Here is a 19,273-nt window from a genome sequence, read left to right as displayed (position 1 = left end):
GGCTGCTGTGGGCACCCTGTATGTTACGGTAGGTGTTTTAATAGGGGCCCCAAGTCACTAAGAAAATATTGAATTATTTAAGCAAGTGGGGTACTGTAATTCCTTTTGGAAATATTTTAATCTCAAATGGTTAAAAATGCACAACTGCTGATGCTTTAAGGGTGAGTTAGCAGAACAGGCTTGTGCGGAATGCCTCTTTTCTTAATAAAGCTGGGTAAACCAGTGCCCAGGCAATCTTGGGACTTGGCTCATGGTCTGGTGAGAGCTGAGGCCTCCCCCACCATGTCTGCCTTCTGTCTCAAAGCAGCCACTGCATGCCCTAAGATAACTGGCCTGTACAACCAGCATGGGGATTGGCTTCAAGAAGGACATATCCCAGTGACCAGGTCTGAACGGGCCTAACCCAAAACAAGTTTAGGAGGTTTATGTACCAAGGATTTTGACCTTTTTTGGGGGGGGGGTTGTTTTTGGGTCTCCAAATCTTAACAATCTTTAGTAAAGTTTTCTCTAGGAATGTTGAGGAACCACCACGAGATGTGCTAAGAACCTCATGTGAAGGTGGAGCACAGGTAACTTTGCCAAATCTGTTTGCCCAGGATTAGTCATCTCAGTTCTTGGTCACTAGGGGCTATATTTATTGAGCACCCACTGTTCGGCAGGTACTACACTGAATGCCTCCCCAGATCTTCAGTACAGCTCCTTGAGGCAGCTGTTATGAGTGAGAAAACTGAGTTTCAAAGACATTCACTCACTCACTCAAGCTCACCTAGCCAGGAGGTGGTGAGGATGGTCAAGCAGTTACCAACTGACCAAGTTAACATGTTCACCCCAGAATGGGATCACTTGCAAACAGAAGGGTGAAGAAAACTGAGAAAAACCATACCAAGGGTGGGTGAGGTAAATGAATATCCTTGGTTCCATCATTCTGAAGTGTAGCACAAAAGAGAAAATGGCAGTAATTGGTCAGAGATGCACTTACCAGGCAACTAGCGAATAAACACCATCCTAGGGGTCTGTGTGGAGCTTAGGGAGGGTGTAAATCTGGGAAGAGAGCTGGACGGTCACCAGGAACTGCTGGTGACTAGAGGGCGATGACTGGAGAGAGATGATGTAAGGAATGACAAGAGGAAGTTCCGAGAAGGTTCTCTCAGGCGTGGGCGGGTGGAAAGCTGGGAGTCCAGCCAAAATGAGATAGTATCCAGTGTGAAGGTCATTCTGATACAGGAGATGTGAAGGTGGTGATGTAATCACGAGATAGCATGTGCTCAGCTCAGTTTCAGATGATTGGGGCAAGATGGTGGTATGTGGGGGTCGGGGGGTCTCCAGTTGGCTTAGAGTGAGTTGGCATGTCTTAATCAGGATATTATTTTACAAAAATGAGAACCTTGGAATGCCTAGGAAGTGTATGGTTTTTGCTCACATCTTTGTTCTTTAATCCGGGGCCTGTTACCCATGCGCGTGTTAATGTTTTGGTTTTAGGGTTTGAGAGAGAAGGGGGATCGCAACCCAGATATTGCCATATTCAGTTTCCGCCCTGAGACAAAGGAAGTCACAAGGACCTATTTAGAGCTGAACATCTAATTGGAAGAATCTCATAATGAATGTCCTGTAGGGTCAGCTGATTAAACCTCACAGGGATTGGAAGAGTTATTCCCACTCTTGGGAGACCAAGGATCAAGAAACCATGATCTATTAAGTGGATCATCATAGGGCCCAGAATAGAGGAAGCCTCCTGAGTGAGGAAGCTTCCGGAGAAAGAGGAAGAACCACAGGCATCAGGGCTCCACTTTCAGGAAGGCTAATACCCCGGGAGAGACTTCGTTGGGTACACTGAGTGGAGGTGAGAAGCGGGCACTCCCAGTGGTGCCCCTCCGCTCACCCTCAGCACCTGAGCTCCACGGACCACTGCCTGTTAAGAGGAAGGGCTTGGGGGGAGCGGCAGCCCTTACCTACTCCCACAAGCCCTCTCTCTGGGTGGACTTGGTGACCGTTCACCCTGGGCCCCACCCTTGCCAAACTCTTCTCAGAATCTTGCAGATTAGACACCACTGGATCCAGAGGCCCCATCAGTTGTGGGGAATGTAAACCAGCGTAGGCTAGTGTCTCCTTTCTCACCGTTTAAGCCGTGCTTGGCAATATGTTTGTAGAGCTCTAGGAAGTGGCATCCAGGCTGGTAGGAGCCCCCATTGGGGTAGAAGTCATAGTGGGCTATGGGCTGTTTGATGCCCACACTCAGGCCCATGTGTTCCTGGGTAAAGGTGTGAATGGCGTCCACGAAATTGGCATCATCTGGTGAAAGCCGGTCACTGGGGGAAGCTCTTTTAAACAAAAGGCCCGCAGCATCCAGCCCTAACAGGAAAGCAAGGGGAAGGGTTAGGTGAGAGCAACAGGAGAGGAGAAGAAATGCTCTTTTTACCTTTTTCATGTTATTACACATTCATGAGCTAGCAGGAAGAAGAAAATCCTAGGGCATCATCTTTCTCTCGAAAATCTTGCCATAAATTTTTCGCAGTAAAACTGTAGTAATTCATGGCACTAAAAATCGGACACGGGCTGGTTATTATTTATGGGGAGAAGAGGTTTGCAGGAACTATCCAGTGGTAGAAATAAGGTTATAAGGGAATGCTTGATTTATTTAAGCCAATCAATTTTAAGTACCTCTCAAGCTACTTTCAAGAGCATCTGTTTGCATATAAAAAAACCCACTGTGCTTATTGTAAGTAGTTCTAACCTATCCATCAAAGAAAGAATTTATTTGCCTGCAGGTTGTCAATAATTTCCCTAAACAAGCTGGCTTTTCCCCTACACTAATGTCATTTCATTGGAATGTTCAGAACCGCCTTGGGACATTACTGTTCTCTGGGAAAAATGTTGTGAGCAAATAGGACTGCTCACAGCTCTGCTCCTTAAGTGACAGAGATGTTTGCATGAGACAAGTGGCAGCTCCTGGCTGATGGTAGCTGGGAAGTATTTATGCACTCAAGATTTTTTTCTCTTTCTTCCTTTACCTTCTCTGGAGGACCCTTTGTTGTCCCATGTCAGTCCTGGCTTCCATCACTGTTGGGGGTGAAGGAATTGACAGGGCACCATGACAGTCCCTGCCCTCTAGCCCTCACCCGTAGTTACAAATAAAGGAAGTGATTTAAATTCCTTTCTTCGTCAGGCTGACTATGAGATGACAACAGAGTAGTTAGCGGTCCTGTTGCTTCTGATATGTGTGGGCCTGGCTAATAATGCCTGATGTGGCCCGTGACACCAGCCGGCGTGGAGAGGGTCCTGGGCCCAGTGCCGCCTCTCTGCAGTTCTGACTTAGCCTTCTAGGCCTGGTTTGTCTGTGAAGGACCTCACTGGACTTCTGTGGAAGGTTCTTGTGTGGGAGGTCTGCTCACTCCTAGGCTATTGAGTGTTAAATCATGGAGGGCGCCAAATACTGATCCATAGATCAGGCCTCCCCGTCACCAGCAAGATGGAAAAAAAAAACCAAAAAACAGAAAATGAGTTTTCATCATGACAAATTTGCTTTGTTTAAATGTCTGCCATTATCCCTGTCTTTTTTCAGTGTTAAAATAAATCTCTTCTTTTATGAAGGAATGGTAATAGTAGATAGGAGTTGCCAAAAATGGTCTTTCTTGATAAAATAAAAGATCACAACAATGTTATTCATCTTACATTTTGTTTGAATTGTTCTCGCTTGTGAATTATTGTTTTAGCCTGATGGGTCTTGAAGGATGAGTAGGAGTTTGGTAGGGAGACTAGGGCTTGGTTTTCCAGGCAAAGAGAAAAGTGACTGCAAAGGCCCAGAAGCACAAAAGGCCACGGCACGTATGTAGAGTGGAGAAAAATCTAGTGTCACAGAAGCCTAGAACTATAAGAAGGGAACAGTGGGAGGAGAAGCTGGAGAGCTCTGGGGACACTACACTGAGAAGGGCCTTGTCTGGGCCTCCTTAGTTTTACCCTGTAGGAATCAGTGGGCCTCAGGGACTTGGCTGATGAGGCGTGTTCTTCTGACTGTGACTCTGGGGCAGCAGCGGGGGATGAGGTTTGTGTCAGGGCAGCCTGGTAGGAAAGGCCTTCTTGTGTGTCTTCAGCTCTTCCTGGGTATCTAGGGGCATTTCCAAGGTGGCACAGAGCTTGGGGTGAGGTTTTTGGTGCAGAGATCCCTCCCTCAATCCAAATGGGCCCCAGAGTAGGACCCACGTGTTTCACAAAAGTGAACACTGAGGTACAAACATGGCTGTTACAGCAAATTTAGGGCTGTCATTCTTTAACTCACGTTGGGCTTTTAAAACTATAGGTTGAAAATAAACTCTTTTTTGCTACAAAAGTGTACACAAAATCTACTTTTTAGGACCTATTTGGCAGGACTGTGAGAGACCTTTGTTTGAGGAAAGGCAATAGGAAGTGAGGCTGTGATTTGCTCTAAATTCTCTTGGAACGGCAGTCTATGACAGCGGTCATGTTTGCAATAAATAGTGCTATAAGTCCTCCTGTGAACTCTAATACAGCTTGAAGGAAGCTGGGGGTGGGTTAATTTATGAGACCGTTGGAAAAGCAGGTCCTTGCTCCACGCCCCCGTGCAGTTGTGAAGATTATAGCTGTTAGTTATCAGGTGTGGTTACCTGTAATTCTCCCAATCTTGTGCTTTCTGCTCATGTAACTGCCAGCGAATCCTGAGACATGTGCACCCAGGCTGTACCCAATTAGATGAACATTGCTTGGAGAAAAGTGAACAGATTCCTGGAAGACAGCGGTGAGACGGTTTCAGGAGGGGAGAGAGCTGCCTGGATAAAAGCCTTTGTGGGTGCAGCCTGTTCTAGGCTCTCTCTGTTCTTTGTGCCTGGTCACAAGTAAGGTGCTTAACTCCTACTCAGGACCCCAACTGGTTTCTTACCTTGCTGACTCTGTCCTGTTTCCTTTCAGGCTCAGCTACCTGGGGCCCTGCCTGGGGATGCTGCCTCCTGTCTGGCCATCTTTACCTGGATGTTAATGCCTTGCGGGAGTGATCTCATTCATGTGTGTGGGAGTTTGATAGCTTATAGGGTGTGTTTAGATCCCTTAGCACATCCAAAGAGGTGAGCATAAAAGGAACAGTGGATGGAGTAGTGGGGGCAGATGATTCTATAAAATAGGGCTTTAAGGGAGGCATTTGAGAGACCGCTGGGGGTCCAGTCTCTGTCCCATGCCTTCCCATTCCTGTGAGCTTAGCAGAAGTAGTTCTCCCGTCTGGGTTGCTCTAGGAGACCAGTCTTAGAGGAGGCGAGAGGACGGGAGAGAAGGGAGGTCAGGGCAGGTCTCACCTCCAGCCACTGGAGAAGGGCCGCGATCTCCTGGCCGACGAGGCGGGTGTTGCGGACAGCGATGGAGTAGTGGGTGTGGGCCAGGGTGACCCATTCTGCCAGCCCCACGTTGACTGGTCGGGCCACCTGAGACTTCAGCGCGGCCACCATCTGCCAGATCCAGTTTTCCAGCGAGGCTTCCATCTGAGGGTGGAAACACAGGGTCATCAGCTTCCCCGGGAGGGAGGCGGGAGTGCTGTGCTAGCTCCCTCTCTCTACCTGCTCACCTCTTTCCTTCTCCGACTCTGGGCTCACGCTGGCTCCTTCTCTCCAAGAGGAAGGGCTTAACCTGGGGCTTCTCAGCTTCAGCACCATTGACACTTGGGGCCAGATATCTCTTTGCTGTGGGAGCTGTCCTGTGCACGGTAGGATGTTTACCGCATCCTTGCCTCCATCCAAGAGAGGCCAGCAGCACCCCTCTCCTCCCCCTCCCCAGGCTGTGAAGACCAAAAATGTCTCTGGACTTTCCAAATGTCCCGCGGGGGGCTACCCCCAGCCCTCCCTGTGCTGCTGCACCTCTGGGTCACACCCACTGTGTTCTGCTTGCCTTAGAGGGGGTAGGACTGTGAGCTGGAACATAGTAGGAACTCAGTAACAACTGGGTTGATTCATTATGGAGAACTGTTCTGTGTATGTTCCTTGTTTGAGAGCCAATTTGCAGGGCACTCCTGAAGGGTTCACAGAGCAAATACGTTTGTGCTGTGTCTGGAAGGATAAATAGGAGTTCTCACGGAAGAATCCAGGTGGGCCGGTGAGTGTGGCGGTGGGTGAGGGTATCTAGGGCACTCCAGGCGGAGGAAGAGCATGTGCAGAGGTGCAGAACCACAGAAGGGCAGTGCGGCCTGTCTGGGGAGAGCAGGAAAGTTGGGTGTAATTGAAGACGAGAACACAGAGGTGAAGCTGGACAGCAGTACTGATGGTTTGGCTTGTGAGTCTGGGGTAAGATGCCTTCATTTAATAAATGTCTTTCTACCCAGTACCTTCTATGTGGATGTAACACCTTGGGTTCAAATCCAGACTCTCCTAGTTACTAGCCGAGTGGCCTTGGGCAAGTTATTTAACTTTTCAGTGGCCCAGTTTCCTTGCCTGGAAAATGGGGATAATAATAGTGTCCTCCTTCCAGGATTGCTGTGAAGATGAGATAAGTTAATAGATGTAAAGCATTTAGCACCTGGAACCTAGTGAGGACTCCGTAAATGTTTGTTATTGCAGCTGCTGCTGTTGTCATTATTATTATTATTACCAGCAATAGTAGATATATTCCAGTCTGCACAAGATTTTGAAAACAAAGAACTCATTCTAGTAAAAGGATCCCGGTAAGAGGACCCTGCTATCTTCATGTCTGTAAACAAGATATGAAGCCAGCCATTACTTCAGCTAACAAATATTTTTGGAGCACCTAATATATAATGGATCCTGTGCGGCGGGAGATGAGGGAAGGGATACTCTAGGCAGAAGTCACAGCCTGAGCCAGGAGGAGAGAAGTCATTTGGAAGTAGCTACAAGCAGAGGTAAGGGGGAGGCAGGGAGAGTGACAGTGGAGGCAGGGAGAGCCGGCCCTGCTGTTTGTAAGGCTCTCAGCTTGAGTCCCTACCTCAAGTCAGGTATCAAGTCCACAGCTCTCTCCTCCCCAGAGCTCTGCTCTGGATGCATTCCCTCCTTCCCAATTTCTTTTCTCTTTTTCTCTTGTAAGGGAAGGTCCCTTTGGCTAAAGCAGCTGAAGAGGTGGAATGTTCTTTCCTTACAATGGCTTTCTAATAATCCATCCTTACCCCCTCCGCTCCCACAGGAGAGCTTCCCATGTCTGATCTTTTTTTTTGGCCATGCCGTTCAGCTTGTGGGATATTAGTTCCCTGACCAGGGCTTGAACCTGGGCTACCACAGTGAAAGCGCCAAATCCTAACCACTGGACCGCCAGAGAACTCCCTCCATGTCTGATCTTTAGTTTCCTTTAAGATAGGTTTCATCTCAGGGTTCTACCCTCTGTCTCCAATTCCATGCTTTTTTTTTGTTTTAAGAAACAGGGATGGAGCTCCTAGCTTAGCTAGAGAGAGCTGCAGTGAGGAGATTGCAGTGTGAGGCCTGCTGTGTGATGGGGACCCTGCCAAACCCGTCCTTGACAAAGGCTTGAGGTAATGGAGTCTTTGACAGTGTGGGCTTTGGAGCATGAGGGCTCTAGTTTTGGAGTTCTGTCTACTGAGGGCTGTGTGAATGTGGTAGCTGCTTGACCTCTCTGAGCTGCAGTTTCCTCATCTGAGAGATGAGACTAACTCAAGTGGCCGTGTAGGGAGGCAGGAGGATTACATGAGCTGATGTCTAATGTAAATGGCTTAGCTCCTATAGGGCCTCATCTGTGTTAGGTCTCTTCTCTAGGGGCAGGAAAGCCCCGACCACCTTCACTGCCAACCCTGTGCTGTGGTGGAACACCGCCCCCCCCCCCCCGCCCTTCCCTAGGGTGGGGCTCCTTTAAATCCTAGGAGGAAGCGGCTGGCAGGCTACAAGAGCCTCTGTGATTTTCTGGGATGGCAAACCCACCCACATGGCGTCATGTGGTTCCCACTACCCCATGAGGCCCGGCATGGGGTCTGTGTTGTTCATGTGGAGGGTATGAGTGAATACATGTTGAAAGAGTGGTGGTGGGCCGATGGGCTCATTTTGCTCTCTAAGCTAGGATAGACGGGGGTTGCAGAGCATTTTTCAATTAGATGGTAGGGAAAGGGTTTCAAGTCATGAAATAGACCCCAGATCTCTGGAGGTTTCACAGTGTGAACCAAGCTTCAAATCGTGGGTGGCCTAGAAACCAGTAAGGCAGAATTTCTTCTTGGAAACTTTTGTTTGACTTCAATCACTGCCCACAATATTCTTTTCCCCCTTCTTCCACAGTAATAGCATTTTAGCATCACTAAAAAGCTACACTTTCTCTAAGAGGCTACATATCTTAACCACCTTTCCCTCTAGGTATGGGCAAATGGATGTAATTGGAAGCATTTCACAGGTGCTTCTGGGAAGCTAACCTAAGAAAACACATTTATATACCAAAAGCCATTGAACTGTACACTTTAAATGGATGAATTTTATGGTATAATGCGAATTATACCTCAATATAGTTGTTCTTTAAAATCCCTGCTTTTTTACTTTTTTGTGTTTACATTTTACTACCTTGTGCTACCTGGGATGCAGATGTGATAGCTAGTGCTCTAGCTGCCATCTTGGACCATACTCTAAGGATAGCAGAATAGTGAGCAGGGAATGAGCTGGGTCCTTGAGGACTTCAGTGACCAAAGCTGTTTATTCAGTTTTGGATTACATATACTGGACTGTTGTATGAAATGGAAAAAACCTTCTGTTTTATTTGAACTACTGCCAGTTTGGATTTCTGTTATTTGCAGCTGAAATTAACCCTTACAAATATAATATTTTATTGGGAGACTATGTCTTCTGGCTTCCTACCTCCTCTTGGGAAACATGCAGATTCACCTTCATGAACTGCAATCTCTTATGGGCCCTTATGTGCTGTGTGACCTTTTTGAGCCACATTTTATTATCTGAAATGTGGAGATAATTATACTTTCTCTGCCCTGCTTACTCATGAAATTGAGATAATCAATAAGATAATGTGTGGGGAAGCACTTGGAAAATTAGAATGTACTTTAAAAGTATTATGCATGAGGTTGTTATCACCAGCTCCCTATCTTTTTATTACAATTGAACACACTAGGGAGGGAAAGAAAAGAAAATGTAAAAGTAGAGAGGAAAAAGGCATGTCACCGTTTCCTACCAGCCACCCGTGGACTATCATCACCAGAGGCAGAGAGGAGTTGAAGCCGCACTGCTGTAACGTGTCTGAGTGATTGAGCCGAATCTGACAGCCCTTATTGGTTTCTTCTTTAAAGAGCAGAAATCTGGTTCTTGTCTCCTGTGATGTTTCCTTTGTTTCAGCAGCTCGAGATCTCCTTCCAAATGACTCTGGAAGATAAAATTGGAGACAGTGTTTAACCTGGCACCTGTCCCACCTCTGCCAGCTCTGGGACAACCCAAAAGTTTCTAAGAGCACTAGGCAGCGGGGTTACTGCAAGGTGCTGGAGGTAGGCGTGGGCTGTGGCTTTGGGGAAGCCCAAAGAGCATTTTATTTCCAGCAGAATGGGAGATGATGGAGGGTGACCTAGGAGGACCCCACACAGAGGTGGAGAGGACCAGATCCTCCATCCTGCCATCCCAGCAACTACGGGATCAACCAGTCAGACACTGGAGTAACTCCAGGACAGTGGGAATATGGGAGAGGCGATTGGGACTGAGGTTCAGAGAGGATAAGTATTTCGCCCAAAATCATTATGCTAATAAGTGGTAGGATTTGGACCCTGTCTCTCTGACTCCAATTCCCTACATCCCTATGCTAGGGAGACAGCACATAGAGCATCTTATTTGATGACACTACGCATTCTCTCCCGTGGCTCAACCTGTTCTCACACGTAGTCTTGCATTGACCAGGTAGGACTGGGGCGGGGAGGGTCACAGAGGGAGTGGTGGATTCTGCTTGATGGGGAGTGGCATTCAGGGAGGACTTTTCAGGGAAAGTGATGCTCATGCTGGCCCTGAGGGATGAATGAGGGCTTGTGTGTATGTGTAAGTGGGTGGAAGGAGTAGGGCTTTCCAAGCTGAGGGAACAGCTGAGTAAGGGCTCAGAGGCATGGGACCTTGTGGGTGGAAGGAAGCCGAAGGCTGGGAAGCCAGAGTGTGTGTGTGTGTGGGGGGGGTCCCCGGAGGCTGAGGAGTCTGGACTTTATGCTCTAGATGATAAGACGCTGCTAAAGAGTTTTCAGCAGAAAAGGATAAATGAATATCCACCTGGAATCTTTAGACTGTGTGAGGGTGGGGTAGGGAGAAAAAGATTGCTTTTATGATTACACCTTCTGTTGTTCTCCTGAAAGGCTATCTAGCTTCTCTTTGTGGGGAGCCTCACCCTGACTCTGAGACGCTTTGTGGAGGATGGGCAGTCACCCAACTCTTTGAGGCAGCACAACGGCTGTCAAGACCACGATGTCCGTCAGAGATAAAGCTGGGTGGAGCCTGAGGGAGGCGCCATGTTCCCCAGGTGTGGCATCCCAAGATGGGTGACATCTTTTCTGCTAAAATTAGGAATCAGACCAAGAGCTGGGGGAGGATGCTCTCACAGTCCCTTCCAGCCGAGGGTGGGCTCCCCTGCGGCTGAGGGGCAGACACAAGGCCATACCAGCATTTGTGATCAGTGAACTCAATTCAGCCCAGTTACTAAGAGCCCTGATCATTCTTTCTGAGCATAAAGTCATTCAGGCTTCTCAGACAATAAGTCTTGGGCTTTTGGTTTCAGGGGACAGCAGGACAGAGAGATGATGAAACTACAAAGTGCAAGGGGAGGTATTAATGAAACCAATTTTCCTATCCAAAGGTTATTAATTTGAAAGGTTATTAATTCCCAGCAGAGGGCAATGATTTTTCACTATGATGACAGAATGAAATGCATCATATTTTATTAAAAGGAGATGAGAATGAGAATCTGAGTAACTTCTCTGAGATAAAGAAGAAAATTTCTGTCGCCCAGTTTGACTTTCCCAAGCTTAGAGACTATCTGAGCTCGTCCTCATTCCTGAAAGCATAATCCCAGATTGTGCTCCCCAGCTCATTGCATGCACTGCCCCACTGGTCTCTAAGTCAGAAGCCTGGCTGTCATCGTATACTGTTTTAGCAGCCATCCAATCAGTCCAAAGCTTCAGGTTTCCAAATATCCCTAGAATCCAGTGCCCTAGCTCAGGTGCACACTGTTTCTTGCTTGGTTTATTGCCACAGCTTCCTAACTGGTCTGTCTCTGTTTAATCTCACCACCCTCACTCACACTGCTGCTCAAAGAGTCTTTCTAGAACAGAAATGACTATTATACCCGTTAGTATCTTTAAGCTTCTTGGTATTGCAGCCAAGTCCATCACCTGAATGATGATCCCTCATCCCTCAAATCATCCCCTCTCTACGCCCTCCTGCTACCCCAGACTGCCACTAGTTCCCCCCATTGCCATTTCACATCCCTGCATCTTTGCACTCTCGCTTCCCTCTCTGCTGCTCCCCTCTGGTCCATTTGTTAAAAGGGAACTCAGACATCACCCCCTCCAGGAAGCTGTCTCTTCTAGCCAGAGGTAATTACTTCCTCTTGCTGCCAGCACCGTATTGGTCCCCTGATCCTAAGATAATTTATTTGTTTGGATGCATGGTGTTTCCTCCACCAGGCTGTGAACTCATGGAGGACAGAGCTGAGGATGCTTAATAAGTGATTAGTGCACAAGGTGGTATTCTGTGGGGTCCAGGTCTCAGATCAAAGGCTGTCATTCAGTTTGTCAGCCCTATATGAATTGGAGCTCAAGGCAACTAATTTTCTTTTATTCAGTGACTGAATAGCTATATCTTCCTTCATTTCAGGATAGCTGACTTGAATGCTAAAAACCCTACATGAAAATAAAATGGGGATAGATATAATACCCATCTTGTGAAGTCATTACAAGGATTAAATAAGATGATATTTGTAAAGAGCACGGAACAATGCCTGGCATATTATTAGACCCACATAAATGTGTGTTGTTAAAATAAGTACAGATTGGAGCATCCAGCATCTTGCATTTTTGATCTGTGAAATTCTTTCTTTCCGTGAAAATGTATCCCAGTTACCCTGGATTTAGCTGGGAGAATCAGCTCTGGCCCCAGTACCCGGGGCCTCAGATCTGTTCAGGAGAGTCCTAGAGAAAAAAGAGTTGGCAGATGGAATGGCTCACAAACACCTGGACAGACCTGAGCTCTCCCTTTTCTTCCTCGGAGCTTGGCTTTCTTTTAGCATGTGTGTGAGTGAGGAGGTTGTGTATAAATTCATTCATTCATTTACTTCCTCAACAAATACTTATTAAGCATATATTATTATATTATGCCCTGAGCCCTGACTAGGTACCAGTTGGAGGCCAATAGGGCCTGACATCTGTGTATCAGGAGTCCCCAGTCCAGTGGGAAAGAAAGCATGAGGTTGCTGTGAATACTGCTGTGGAGTGACGTCCTGAGTAGGGGCTTTAGGGAAGATGCCAAGAGAAGATAAGGCATCAGTTGAGTCTGGAAGGATGAAAGATTCTTTAAGTGCTCACATCTAGGAGAAATTTTTGAAGAAAGTGGGGCTCTGGTGCCTAAAAATATAAGATTTAGTGGAGGACCTGAGCACTGAAGGGCTGCTGTGGGGAAGAGGGCCTAGGATTCTTTTGCGCAACTCCAGGAGATAGAAACAGAGTCAAAAAGTGGGCATGGGGGCTTCCCTGGTGGCGCAGGGAAGTGGTTGGGGGTCCGCCTGCCGATGCAGGGGATGCGGGTTCGTGCCCCGGTCCGGGAGGATCCCACATGCCGCGGAGCAGCTGGGCCCGTGAGCCATGGCTGCCGAGCCTGCGTGTCCAGAGCCTGTGCTCCGCAGTGGGAGAGGCCATAGCAGTGAGAGGCCCGTGGACCACAAAAAAAAAAAAAAAAAAAGGGTGGGTACGACATGGAAGGAAAATTTTGACTTTAAGTGGTTCTTGAAAATTCATAGTTGAAGAAATTGGGACAAAGAGAAAATAAAGGTGGCAAAACAACAAAGACAGAAATGTTAATAGATTAGCAACCTAAACTAAACTGCACACTCTGTGATCATAGAAGGTTGCAGAAGATGGGCCACAGATTTTGTTTTGAGCTTCCTATTGGCCAAATCAAAGAGGGAAACGGGAGCAGTTATAGAATTCATGCTGTCCAGCTGCTCATACTTTTCTGGTCCTGAGGCCTGAGATGGTTTTCCTGTGGGTTATTGTAAAAAGAGGCCATTGCATGAGGCAGGGGCCATTGTCTTGAATACTATTCCTATGAAATATACAGTAGCAGGTTTCATGTGGTTGACTCTGAGAGTGCAGTGCAGTCCTCAAGGGAAGCAGCACCCAGAGCACCAAACAGCATTTAAGTCACAGTGAGTCTCTGTAAGACTCTTCGTTGTAATCCAGCAGCAGTCCCGTGACTGCAGGAGGCAAGGGCTACTTCAGGTCACATTTCGGGTGGAAGGAGTAGTCCCCAAGTGTCTGAGCCTCCATGGGAGCAGAGTTTGATTGACCCCTTCACAGAACACACAGAATACTGGAGCATCCTCAGGTAAGCCACAGCTTCAAGGATGCACTACTGTGACTCACACCCAAAAGTATACCCAAATCTCTTTCCTAGGCTTTAGCCCTGCCCGTAACAGGCTCTTGACAGGGCTTCTCTACCTGGGGATGCTTTTGACACTGCAAACCCAGTGAGGCCAAAGTGAATTTATTTTCTTTCTTCCCAACCTTCTTCTTCCTTTCTTTCTACAATTCCTATTGTGGTTTGTGACACCATCATTTGTCCATGCTGTTGCTCAAGCTAGAAAGCTTAAGAGCTGTCCTGGAATACCCTCTCTGTCTCCTTGGTAACCCACTAGGGTCACCAAATTCTGAGGACACAATCTCAGGGTTATCTTCTCTGCCCCCTGCCACTGACTTAGTCTGAGAACTCACACTTGTTTTTGAATTAGTTGTGATATGGTAATAGACTCTTAACTTTTTTATTTTGTCTCTATGTAGAATTAATACATGTTCATTGTAGATATACAATCTGAAAAATGCTGAAATGAATAAAGAATCTCACTACTCAGAAAAACACACAAGTAATATTTGGAGTATTTCCTTCCAATCTATTCTTATGGAGATATTTGTTTCATAGATGTTTGTTTGGGGTGTCTATAATTGAGATCATATTATGTGAATGGTTTTATATCCCTCTTTACCTGTAATGATAATTTTCTTACAGCATTAGAAATTCTTTAAAAACATGGTTTTGAAAAGTGGAATAGGGCTTCCCTGGTGGTGAAAAGGTTGAGAATCCGCCTGCCAATGCAGGGGACACGGGTTCGAGCCCTGGTCCAGGAAGATCCCACGTTGCCATGGAGCAACTAAACCCGTGTGCCACAACTACTGAGCCTGCGTGCCACAACTACTGAAGCCCACGTGCCTAGAGCCGGTGCTCTGCAACAAGAGAAGCCACTGCAATGAGAAGCCCATGCACTGCAACGAAGAGTAGCCCCCGCTCACCACAACTAGAGAAAAGCCTGCAGCAATGAAGACCCAATGCAGCAAAAAATAAATAATAAATAAATGTATTTAAAAAAAGTGACATAGTTTGTTTCATTATTGTTGGACATTTAGGTTGTTTCCTGTTTTCTTTTTTTTTCTATTACTGGCAATGCTCTGATGACCATCTTTATAAATAAATCTTTGTCTGAATCTATGAGTGTTTTTTAGTAAAGATTCCCCAAAGTAGAATCATTCGCTTCTTAGGGGTGATCTTATTTATCTCTCTTTATATATGCATATATATCCGAATTGATATTCAGCACTTTTAAAGCTAATATTTATTGAGTGCTTTCTCTGTGTCAGGCACCTTTCTAGCAGTCTTATTTGTATGAACTTATTTAAACCTCACAACTTGTGAGTAAGCGGTTAGTAAATCCAGTGATTGCATTATGAGTGAGGAAATGTGTCCTAATTGTATCGGATAGGAGCTTTTCCTTCTTCAGGCATGTCTTCTGAAATCGTCATTTTTTCTCATGTCTTTAGAAGAGCTAAAGACACACCAATGATAAGAATCTGGAGCTAAGGCTGTGATTTTGCGAGGGAGAATATCAACTAAGGTAGGCAGTCGAAGCCTTCAGAGGGAGTCAGCCCCTATAACCTGGAAAGCAAGTTGATGGGCTGGAGAAGCTTGGGGTTGCCCTCTGCATGACAGCAACTTCCTGGGACAGCAAAACTTCCTCAGAATTAGAAGGAAAAGCTGGGTGCAGCCATTACATTTCTAATATTAGATTCCTTGCAGCAAGTGATTTCTCTATTCCTAAGTCAGCCACCAGGTTTGAGGGTTCCTAAAATTTCATACAAGAATAAATTATTTCATTTTCTTTTGGGTAAGGACATCATTAGGTGGATGACTGCAGGCGACTGAGCTGGCTTAGGGGAGAACCAGGGATTCTGCAGTAAAAGGCCCCGATAGGAGTCAGGACCTGTCTTCTGCCCGTGATGCCTGGGCTGGGTGCTTTTGCTCAGTTCCATGTTTGTCAAGCACCACCCGTGTTATTAGCTTGTGCTGAGGACACAAGTGCGTGACAGGAGCCACAGGTATTAATATGCCTCCTGCCACAGAGCTGTTTGTGAAATTTTTTCACATTCTTATTTTTTTCTTTAAAGATTTATTATTTATTATTATTATTTTTTAAATTTATTTTTGGCTGCGTCGGGTCTTAGTTGCAGCACGCGGGATCTGCGTTGAGGCACGCAGGATCTTTCATTGCTGCATGACGGCTTCTCTCTAGGTGTGGCGTGCAGTTTCTCTCTTCTCTATTTGTGGCATGTGGGTTCCAGAGCACGTGGGCTCTAGTTGAAGTGCTCGAGCTCAGTAGTTGTGGCACGTGGGCTTAACTTCCCCACAGCATGTGGGATCTTAGTTCCCTGACCTGCGTCCCCTGCATCACAAGGCGGATTCTTTGCCACTGGACCACCAGGGAAGTCCCACATTCTTATTTAAATCGCTAATTCTGTGTGTGTGTGTGATTTCACTTTGTTAACACACTGAAAATATTCCCAGACCCGGGACTAGTGGGAGGGGTCCTCTGGAAGACCATAACTTCATGATTACCGTGAACATCCTCTGGGCCATGTCCTCTGCTTAGGATGGAACAAACCTATGAGATAAATGTAGCCAGAGCTCTGTCCCTGGCTGCCATGGTCAGGCCTATGATTTGTACATGGCCAACACGGACTTCAGAATTTCTAGAACTACAGCAGGATGGAAAAACTTGAATAAGAATTTAGTCCCTACTGGGTCTTCACAGATTTAGCTCTTAGCTGTTGCTGATTTGGGGTGATAAGCAGATTCTACCAAAGGCCAGGTGAGCAGTGCTTCTCCCACTCCTGCCATCTTGAATTTTGCCCTGACCTGAACATCCCACCCTCTCATTTACTTATTATCTTAAAAATATTTCTATGCCTGGATTTCTCAATTTGGACAATATAGTTACTAATCTTTGTGACACCCCAGCATCACTGCACTGTAATATTGAACCCAAATGACCCAAGGCATAAATTGCTCCTATGAGGTGATTTATATGGCTGTAGTAATTTTTCAGGTCATTAGAATATTATTTTATTTTTTTAATTTATTTTTTATTGAAATATAGTTGAATTACAATGTGTTAATTACTGCTGTACAACAAAATGACTCAGTTATACACATATATACATTCTTTTTCATATTCTTTTCCATTATGGTTTATCACAGGATATTGAATATAGTTCCCTGTAGAATACTGTTTTGAACTCAGCTGAAATCCTAAGTTTGCCTTGAATGAATTTATTTTATAGCTGTTCTTTAAAAAACTTTGGGGTCTAGAATTGCTGAAGTAATTTATTACCTTTAGGAGGTTGCCATCTTCCCATTCTCTTTTGCATTCCTGTTTCACCTGTTCTTTTTGTTTGTTTATTTTTGCTTTCTTCTTTTCACCATTTTGTTGTCATATAAGGTGATGAGATAAGATATGGAAGGAAAGCCGTTTTCAGAAATCTGATTTATTCTGTTTTCTTTGTCTCTTTTGGCCTGATTTTGCTGGCCATCCTGTAGCCTTAGACTACAGCTTCTCCTTTTGTGGATTCCAGTAAAGAAGGTAAATAGAGGCTGTGTTTTCTTGCTGGAAAGTTTTTTTTTTCCTCCAAAATTTCTTCTTAGGCTGTACTCCCTTGGCTAAGTCAGAATTTTTTTTTCTTTCAAGAAATCTGATTATGAAAAAGTATGCCATTCAGAAGAGCTTTCCATTTGTACTGGAATCCTCTGGGGATATGGGGGCTTCCTTCCCTAAAGTGGTTCCAAGGTCTTGGGCATATTCCGCTCTGGATCAGTTCAAGGTAGGGTAACCAATTGTCCTGTCAAGCCAGGATGAGTTGGCCACCTTAATTTGTGTAAGGGCAATTGAGTGAATAAATGAAAAGAGAAAAGATGATAAAAATGCAGAGGTACAATGTTCCTTCCTGCCTGGTCTTTGTGTGGTCCCCTGCCCTGACATGCTCTGCTGTCTTCCCCATTTGCTTAGCTAACATCACTCTTTCTCCAAATGTAAACTCAATCTTCATTTCCTCAGGGGAAATGTCCTGACTTGGTCACATCTCCCTATTATTTGTTCTTTTAGCTGTTTTTGTAGTTGTAATTTTCTGTTGAATAGTCATTACATAAATATCTATCTCCCCAGTTTGGTGGTAAGCTCCAAGAAAGCAGGATCTAGGTCTGGTTTTGCTCACACTGAAACTTTTGTCAGTAGAGCAAGGTTTGTCAAATGTAGTGGTTAGGCCCCCAGACCAGGAGCCATGTGGCTTGGGTTTGAGGTCCATTCCCAATACTTACTACTTTTGTGACCTTGGGCAAAATACTTAATGAGATACCACCTCTCCTCTCCCCCTCTAAAATGGTTAAAATTAAAAAGACTGACAACACCTAGTGCTGGCAAGGATGTGGAGCAACAAGAACGATTCATTTATTTCTGGTGGGATTGCAAAATACTGTAGCCCCTTTGGAAAACCACTTGGCAGTTCCTTGTACAGGTAAATACACATGTACCATAAGACTCAGCAACTCCAAACCTAGGAGTTTACCCAATAGAAATTAAAACAAATGTCTATGCAAAGATGCAAATGTTCACAGAAGATTTATTCATGATAGCCACAAACTAGCAACAACCCATACCTATCAACTAATAAATGGATAAACTAATCGTGATATATCCATGGAATGTACTTAGCAATACTACTTAGGAATACTATACAATAATAATCAGGAATACTACTTAGCAACAAAAAGAAACACATTTCTGATACATACAGCAGTGGAGATGAATCTCAAATGCATTACACTAAGTGAAAGAGGCCCAGCTTAAAAGCTTGCATACTGTGTGATTCTATTTATATGACATTCTGGAAAAGGCAAAACTATAGTGACAGAGAGCAGATCAGTGGTTTCCTGGGGCCTGGGGATGGAAAAGGCAAAGGGACATTTTTGGAGGGGTTGAAGTATTTTATATCTTGATGGTGGTAGTGGTTCCCTAGGTGTACATTTAAAACATTGTTCGGAAAATGAGCTACAGCCAGGCAATATTGTTGTTTCTCCACATGACCCAGGGTCTGGGCCTTGGCACTGCAGGCTGAATGGCAGTCTTTCTGCATCAGTTGCTTATGCAGGGCTGGGCTGGCCTGAGAGGACAAGATGTTTCTGAGTCCTCTGGGGTTGAGGTCACTTGGCAGGGAGAGCTCCAGCCCCGACTCTGAACCAAATTATTGGATCAGTCTGGGATGAGCCCAGCCCTCCAGGACCTCAGGGAGACCTGGCATACCTGCAAAGCCCTTCCAGGTTCCTTTGGGGCAGGGATGACTAGAGGCACCTAGGGGGTCCATACTTGGGAACCCAAGTCATCTGGTCAGAGAGGGTTAGAGAGGAAAGGGACTGGGAGACCACGTGATACAGCATTTACTGCCTGCTTTTAATTCTCTTTCTGTGCATCTCAAGCAACCTCATTTATTGAGGAGTTTCTCATTTTCCTTTTCTTATTTAGTAAGGATATAGATAACACCATCAATCTACTATTCCAGTCCTCTGGCGAGAATTAGTGTTACCACACCAAATAGGTAGAATTACAGTGAAAAGCAAAGAAATGACATCGTGTGGTACAATCTCCCTTTGTAATTTGTTTGAAAATAGCTTGGTGATGCCGTTCTCCCACCCCCCACCATTATTCCATAAGCACCAGGGACCTCTTATTGGTAATAATGATCTAGTCCAACTTCCTTATTTTACAGATGAAACTGGGA

General features: G+C 45.6%; 1 protein-coding gene across 1 annotated transcript in view; it reads right to left on the bottom strand.

The window, feature by feature from the left end:
- The window catches only part of LIPC (lipase C, hepatic type), a 170,696-nt gene that overhangs the window by 19,576 nt on the left and 131,847 nt on the right, over positions 1-19,273 (bottom strand). Inside the window, exons 4-7 of the mRNA XM_060169397.1 lie at positions 9,115-9,302; positions 5,298-5,480; positions 4,620-4,737; positions 2,116-2,349 (exon numbers count right to left, since the gene is read on the bottom strand). Of these exons, the coding sequence (XP_060025380.1) occupies positions 2,116-2,349; positions 4,620-4,737; positions 5,298-5,480; positions 9,115-9,302 (723 nt within the window). The remainder of the gene's footprint in view (positions 1-2,115; positions 2,350-4,619; positions 4,738-5,297; positions 5,481-9,114; positions 9,303-19,273) is intronic.

The sequence above is a fragment of the Lagenorhynchus albirostris genome, chromosome 1 (genome assembly GCF_949774975.1).
Source record: "Lagenorhynchus albirostris chromosome 1, mLagAlb1.1, whole genome shotgun sequence".
NCBI classification, from domain to species: Eukaryota; Metazoa; Chordata; class Mammalia; order Artiodactyla; family Delphinidae; genus Lagenorhynchus; species Lagenorhynchus albirostris.
This window is presented reverse-complemented; position numbering and strand designations above follow the sequence as displayed.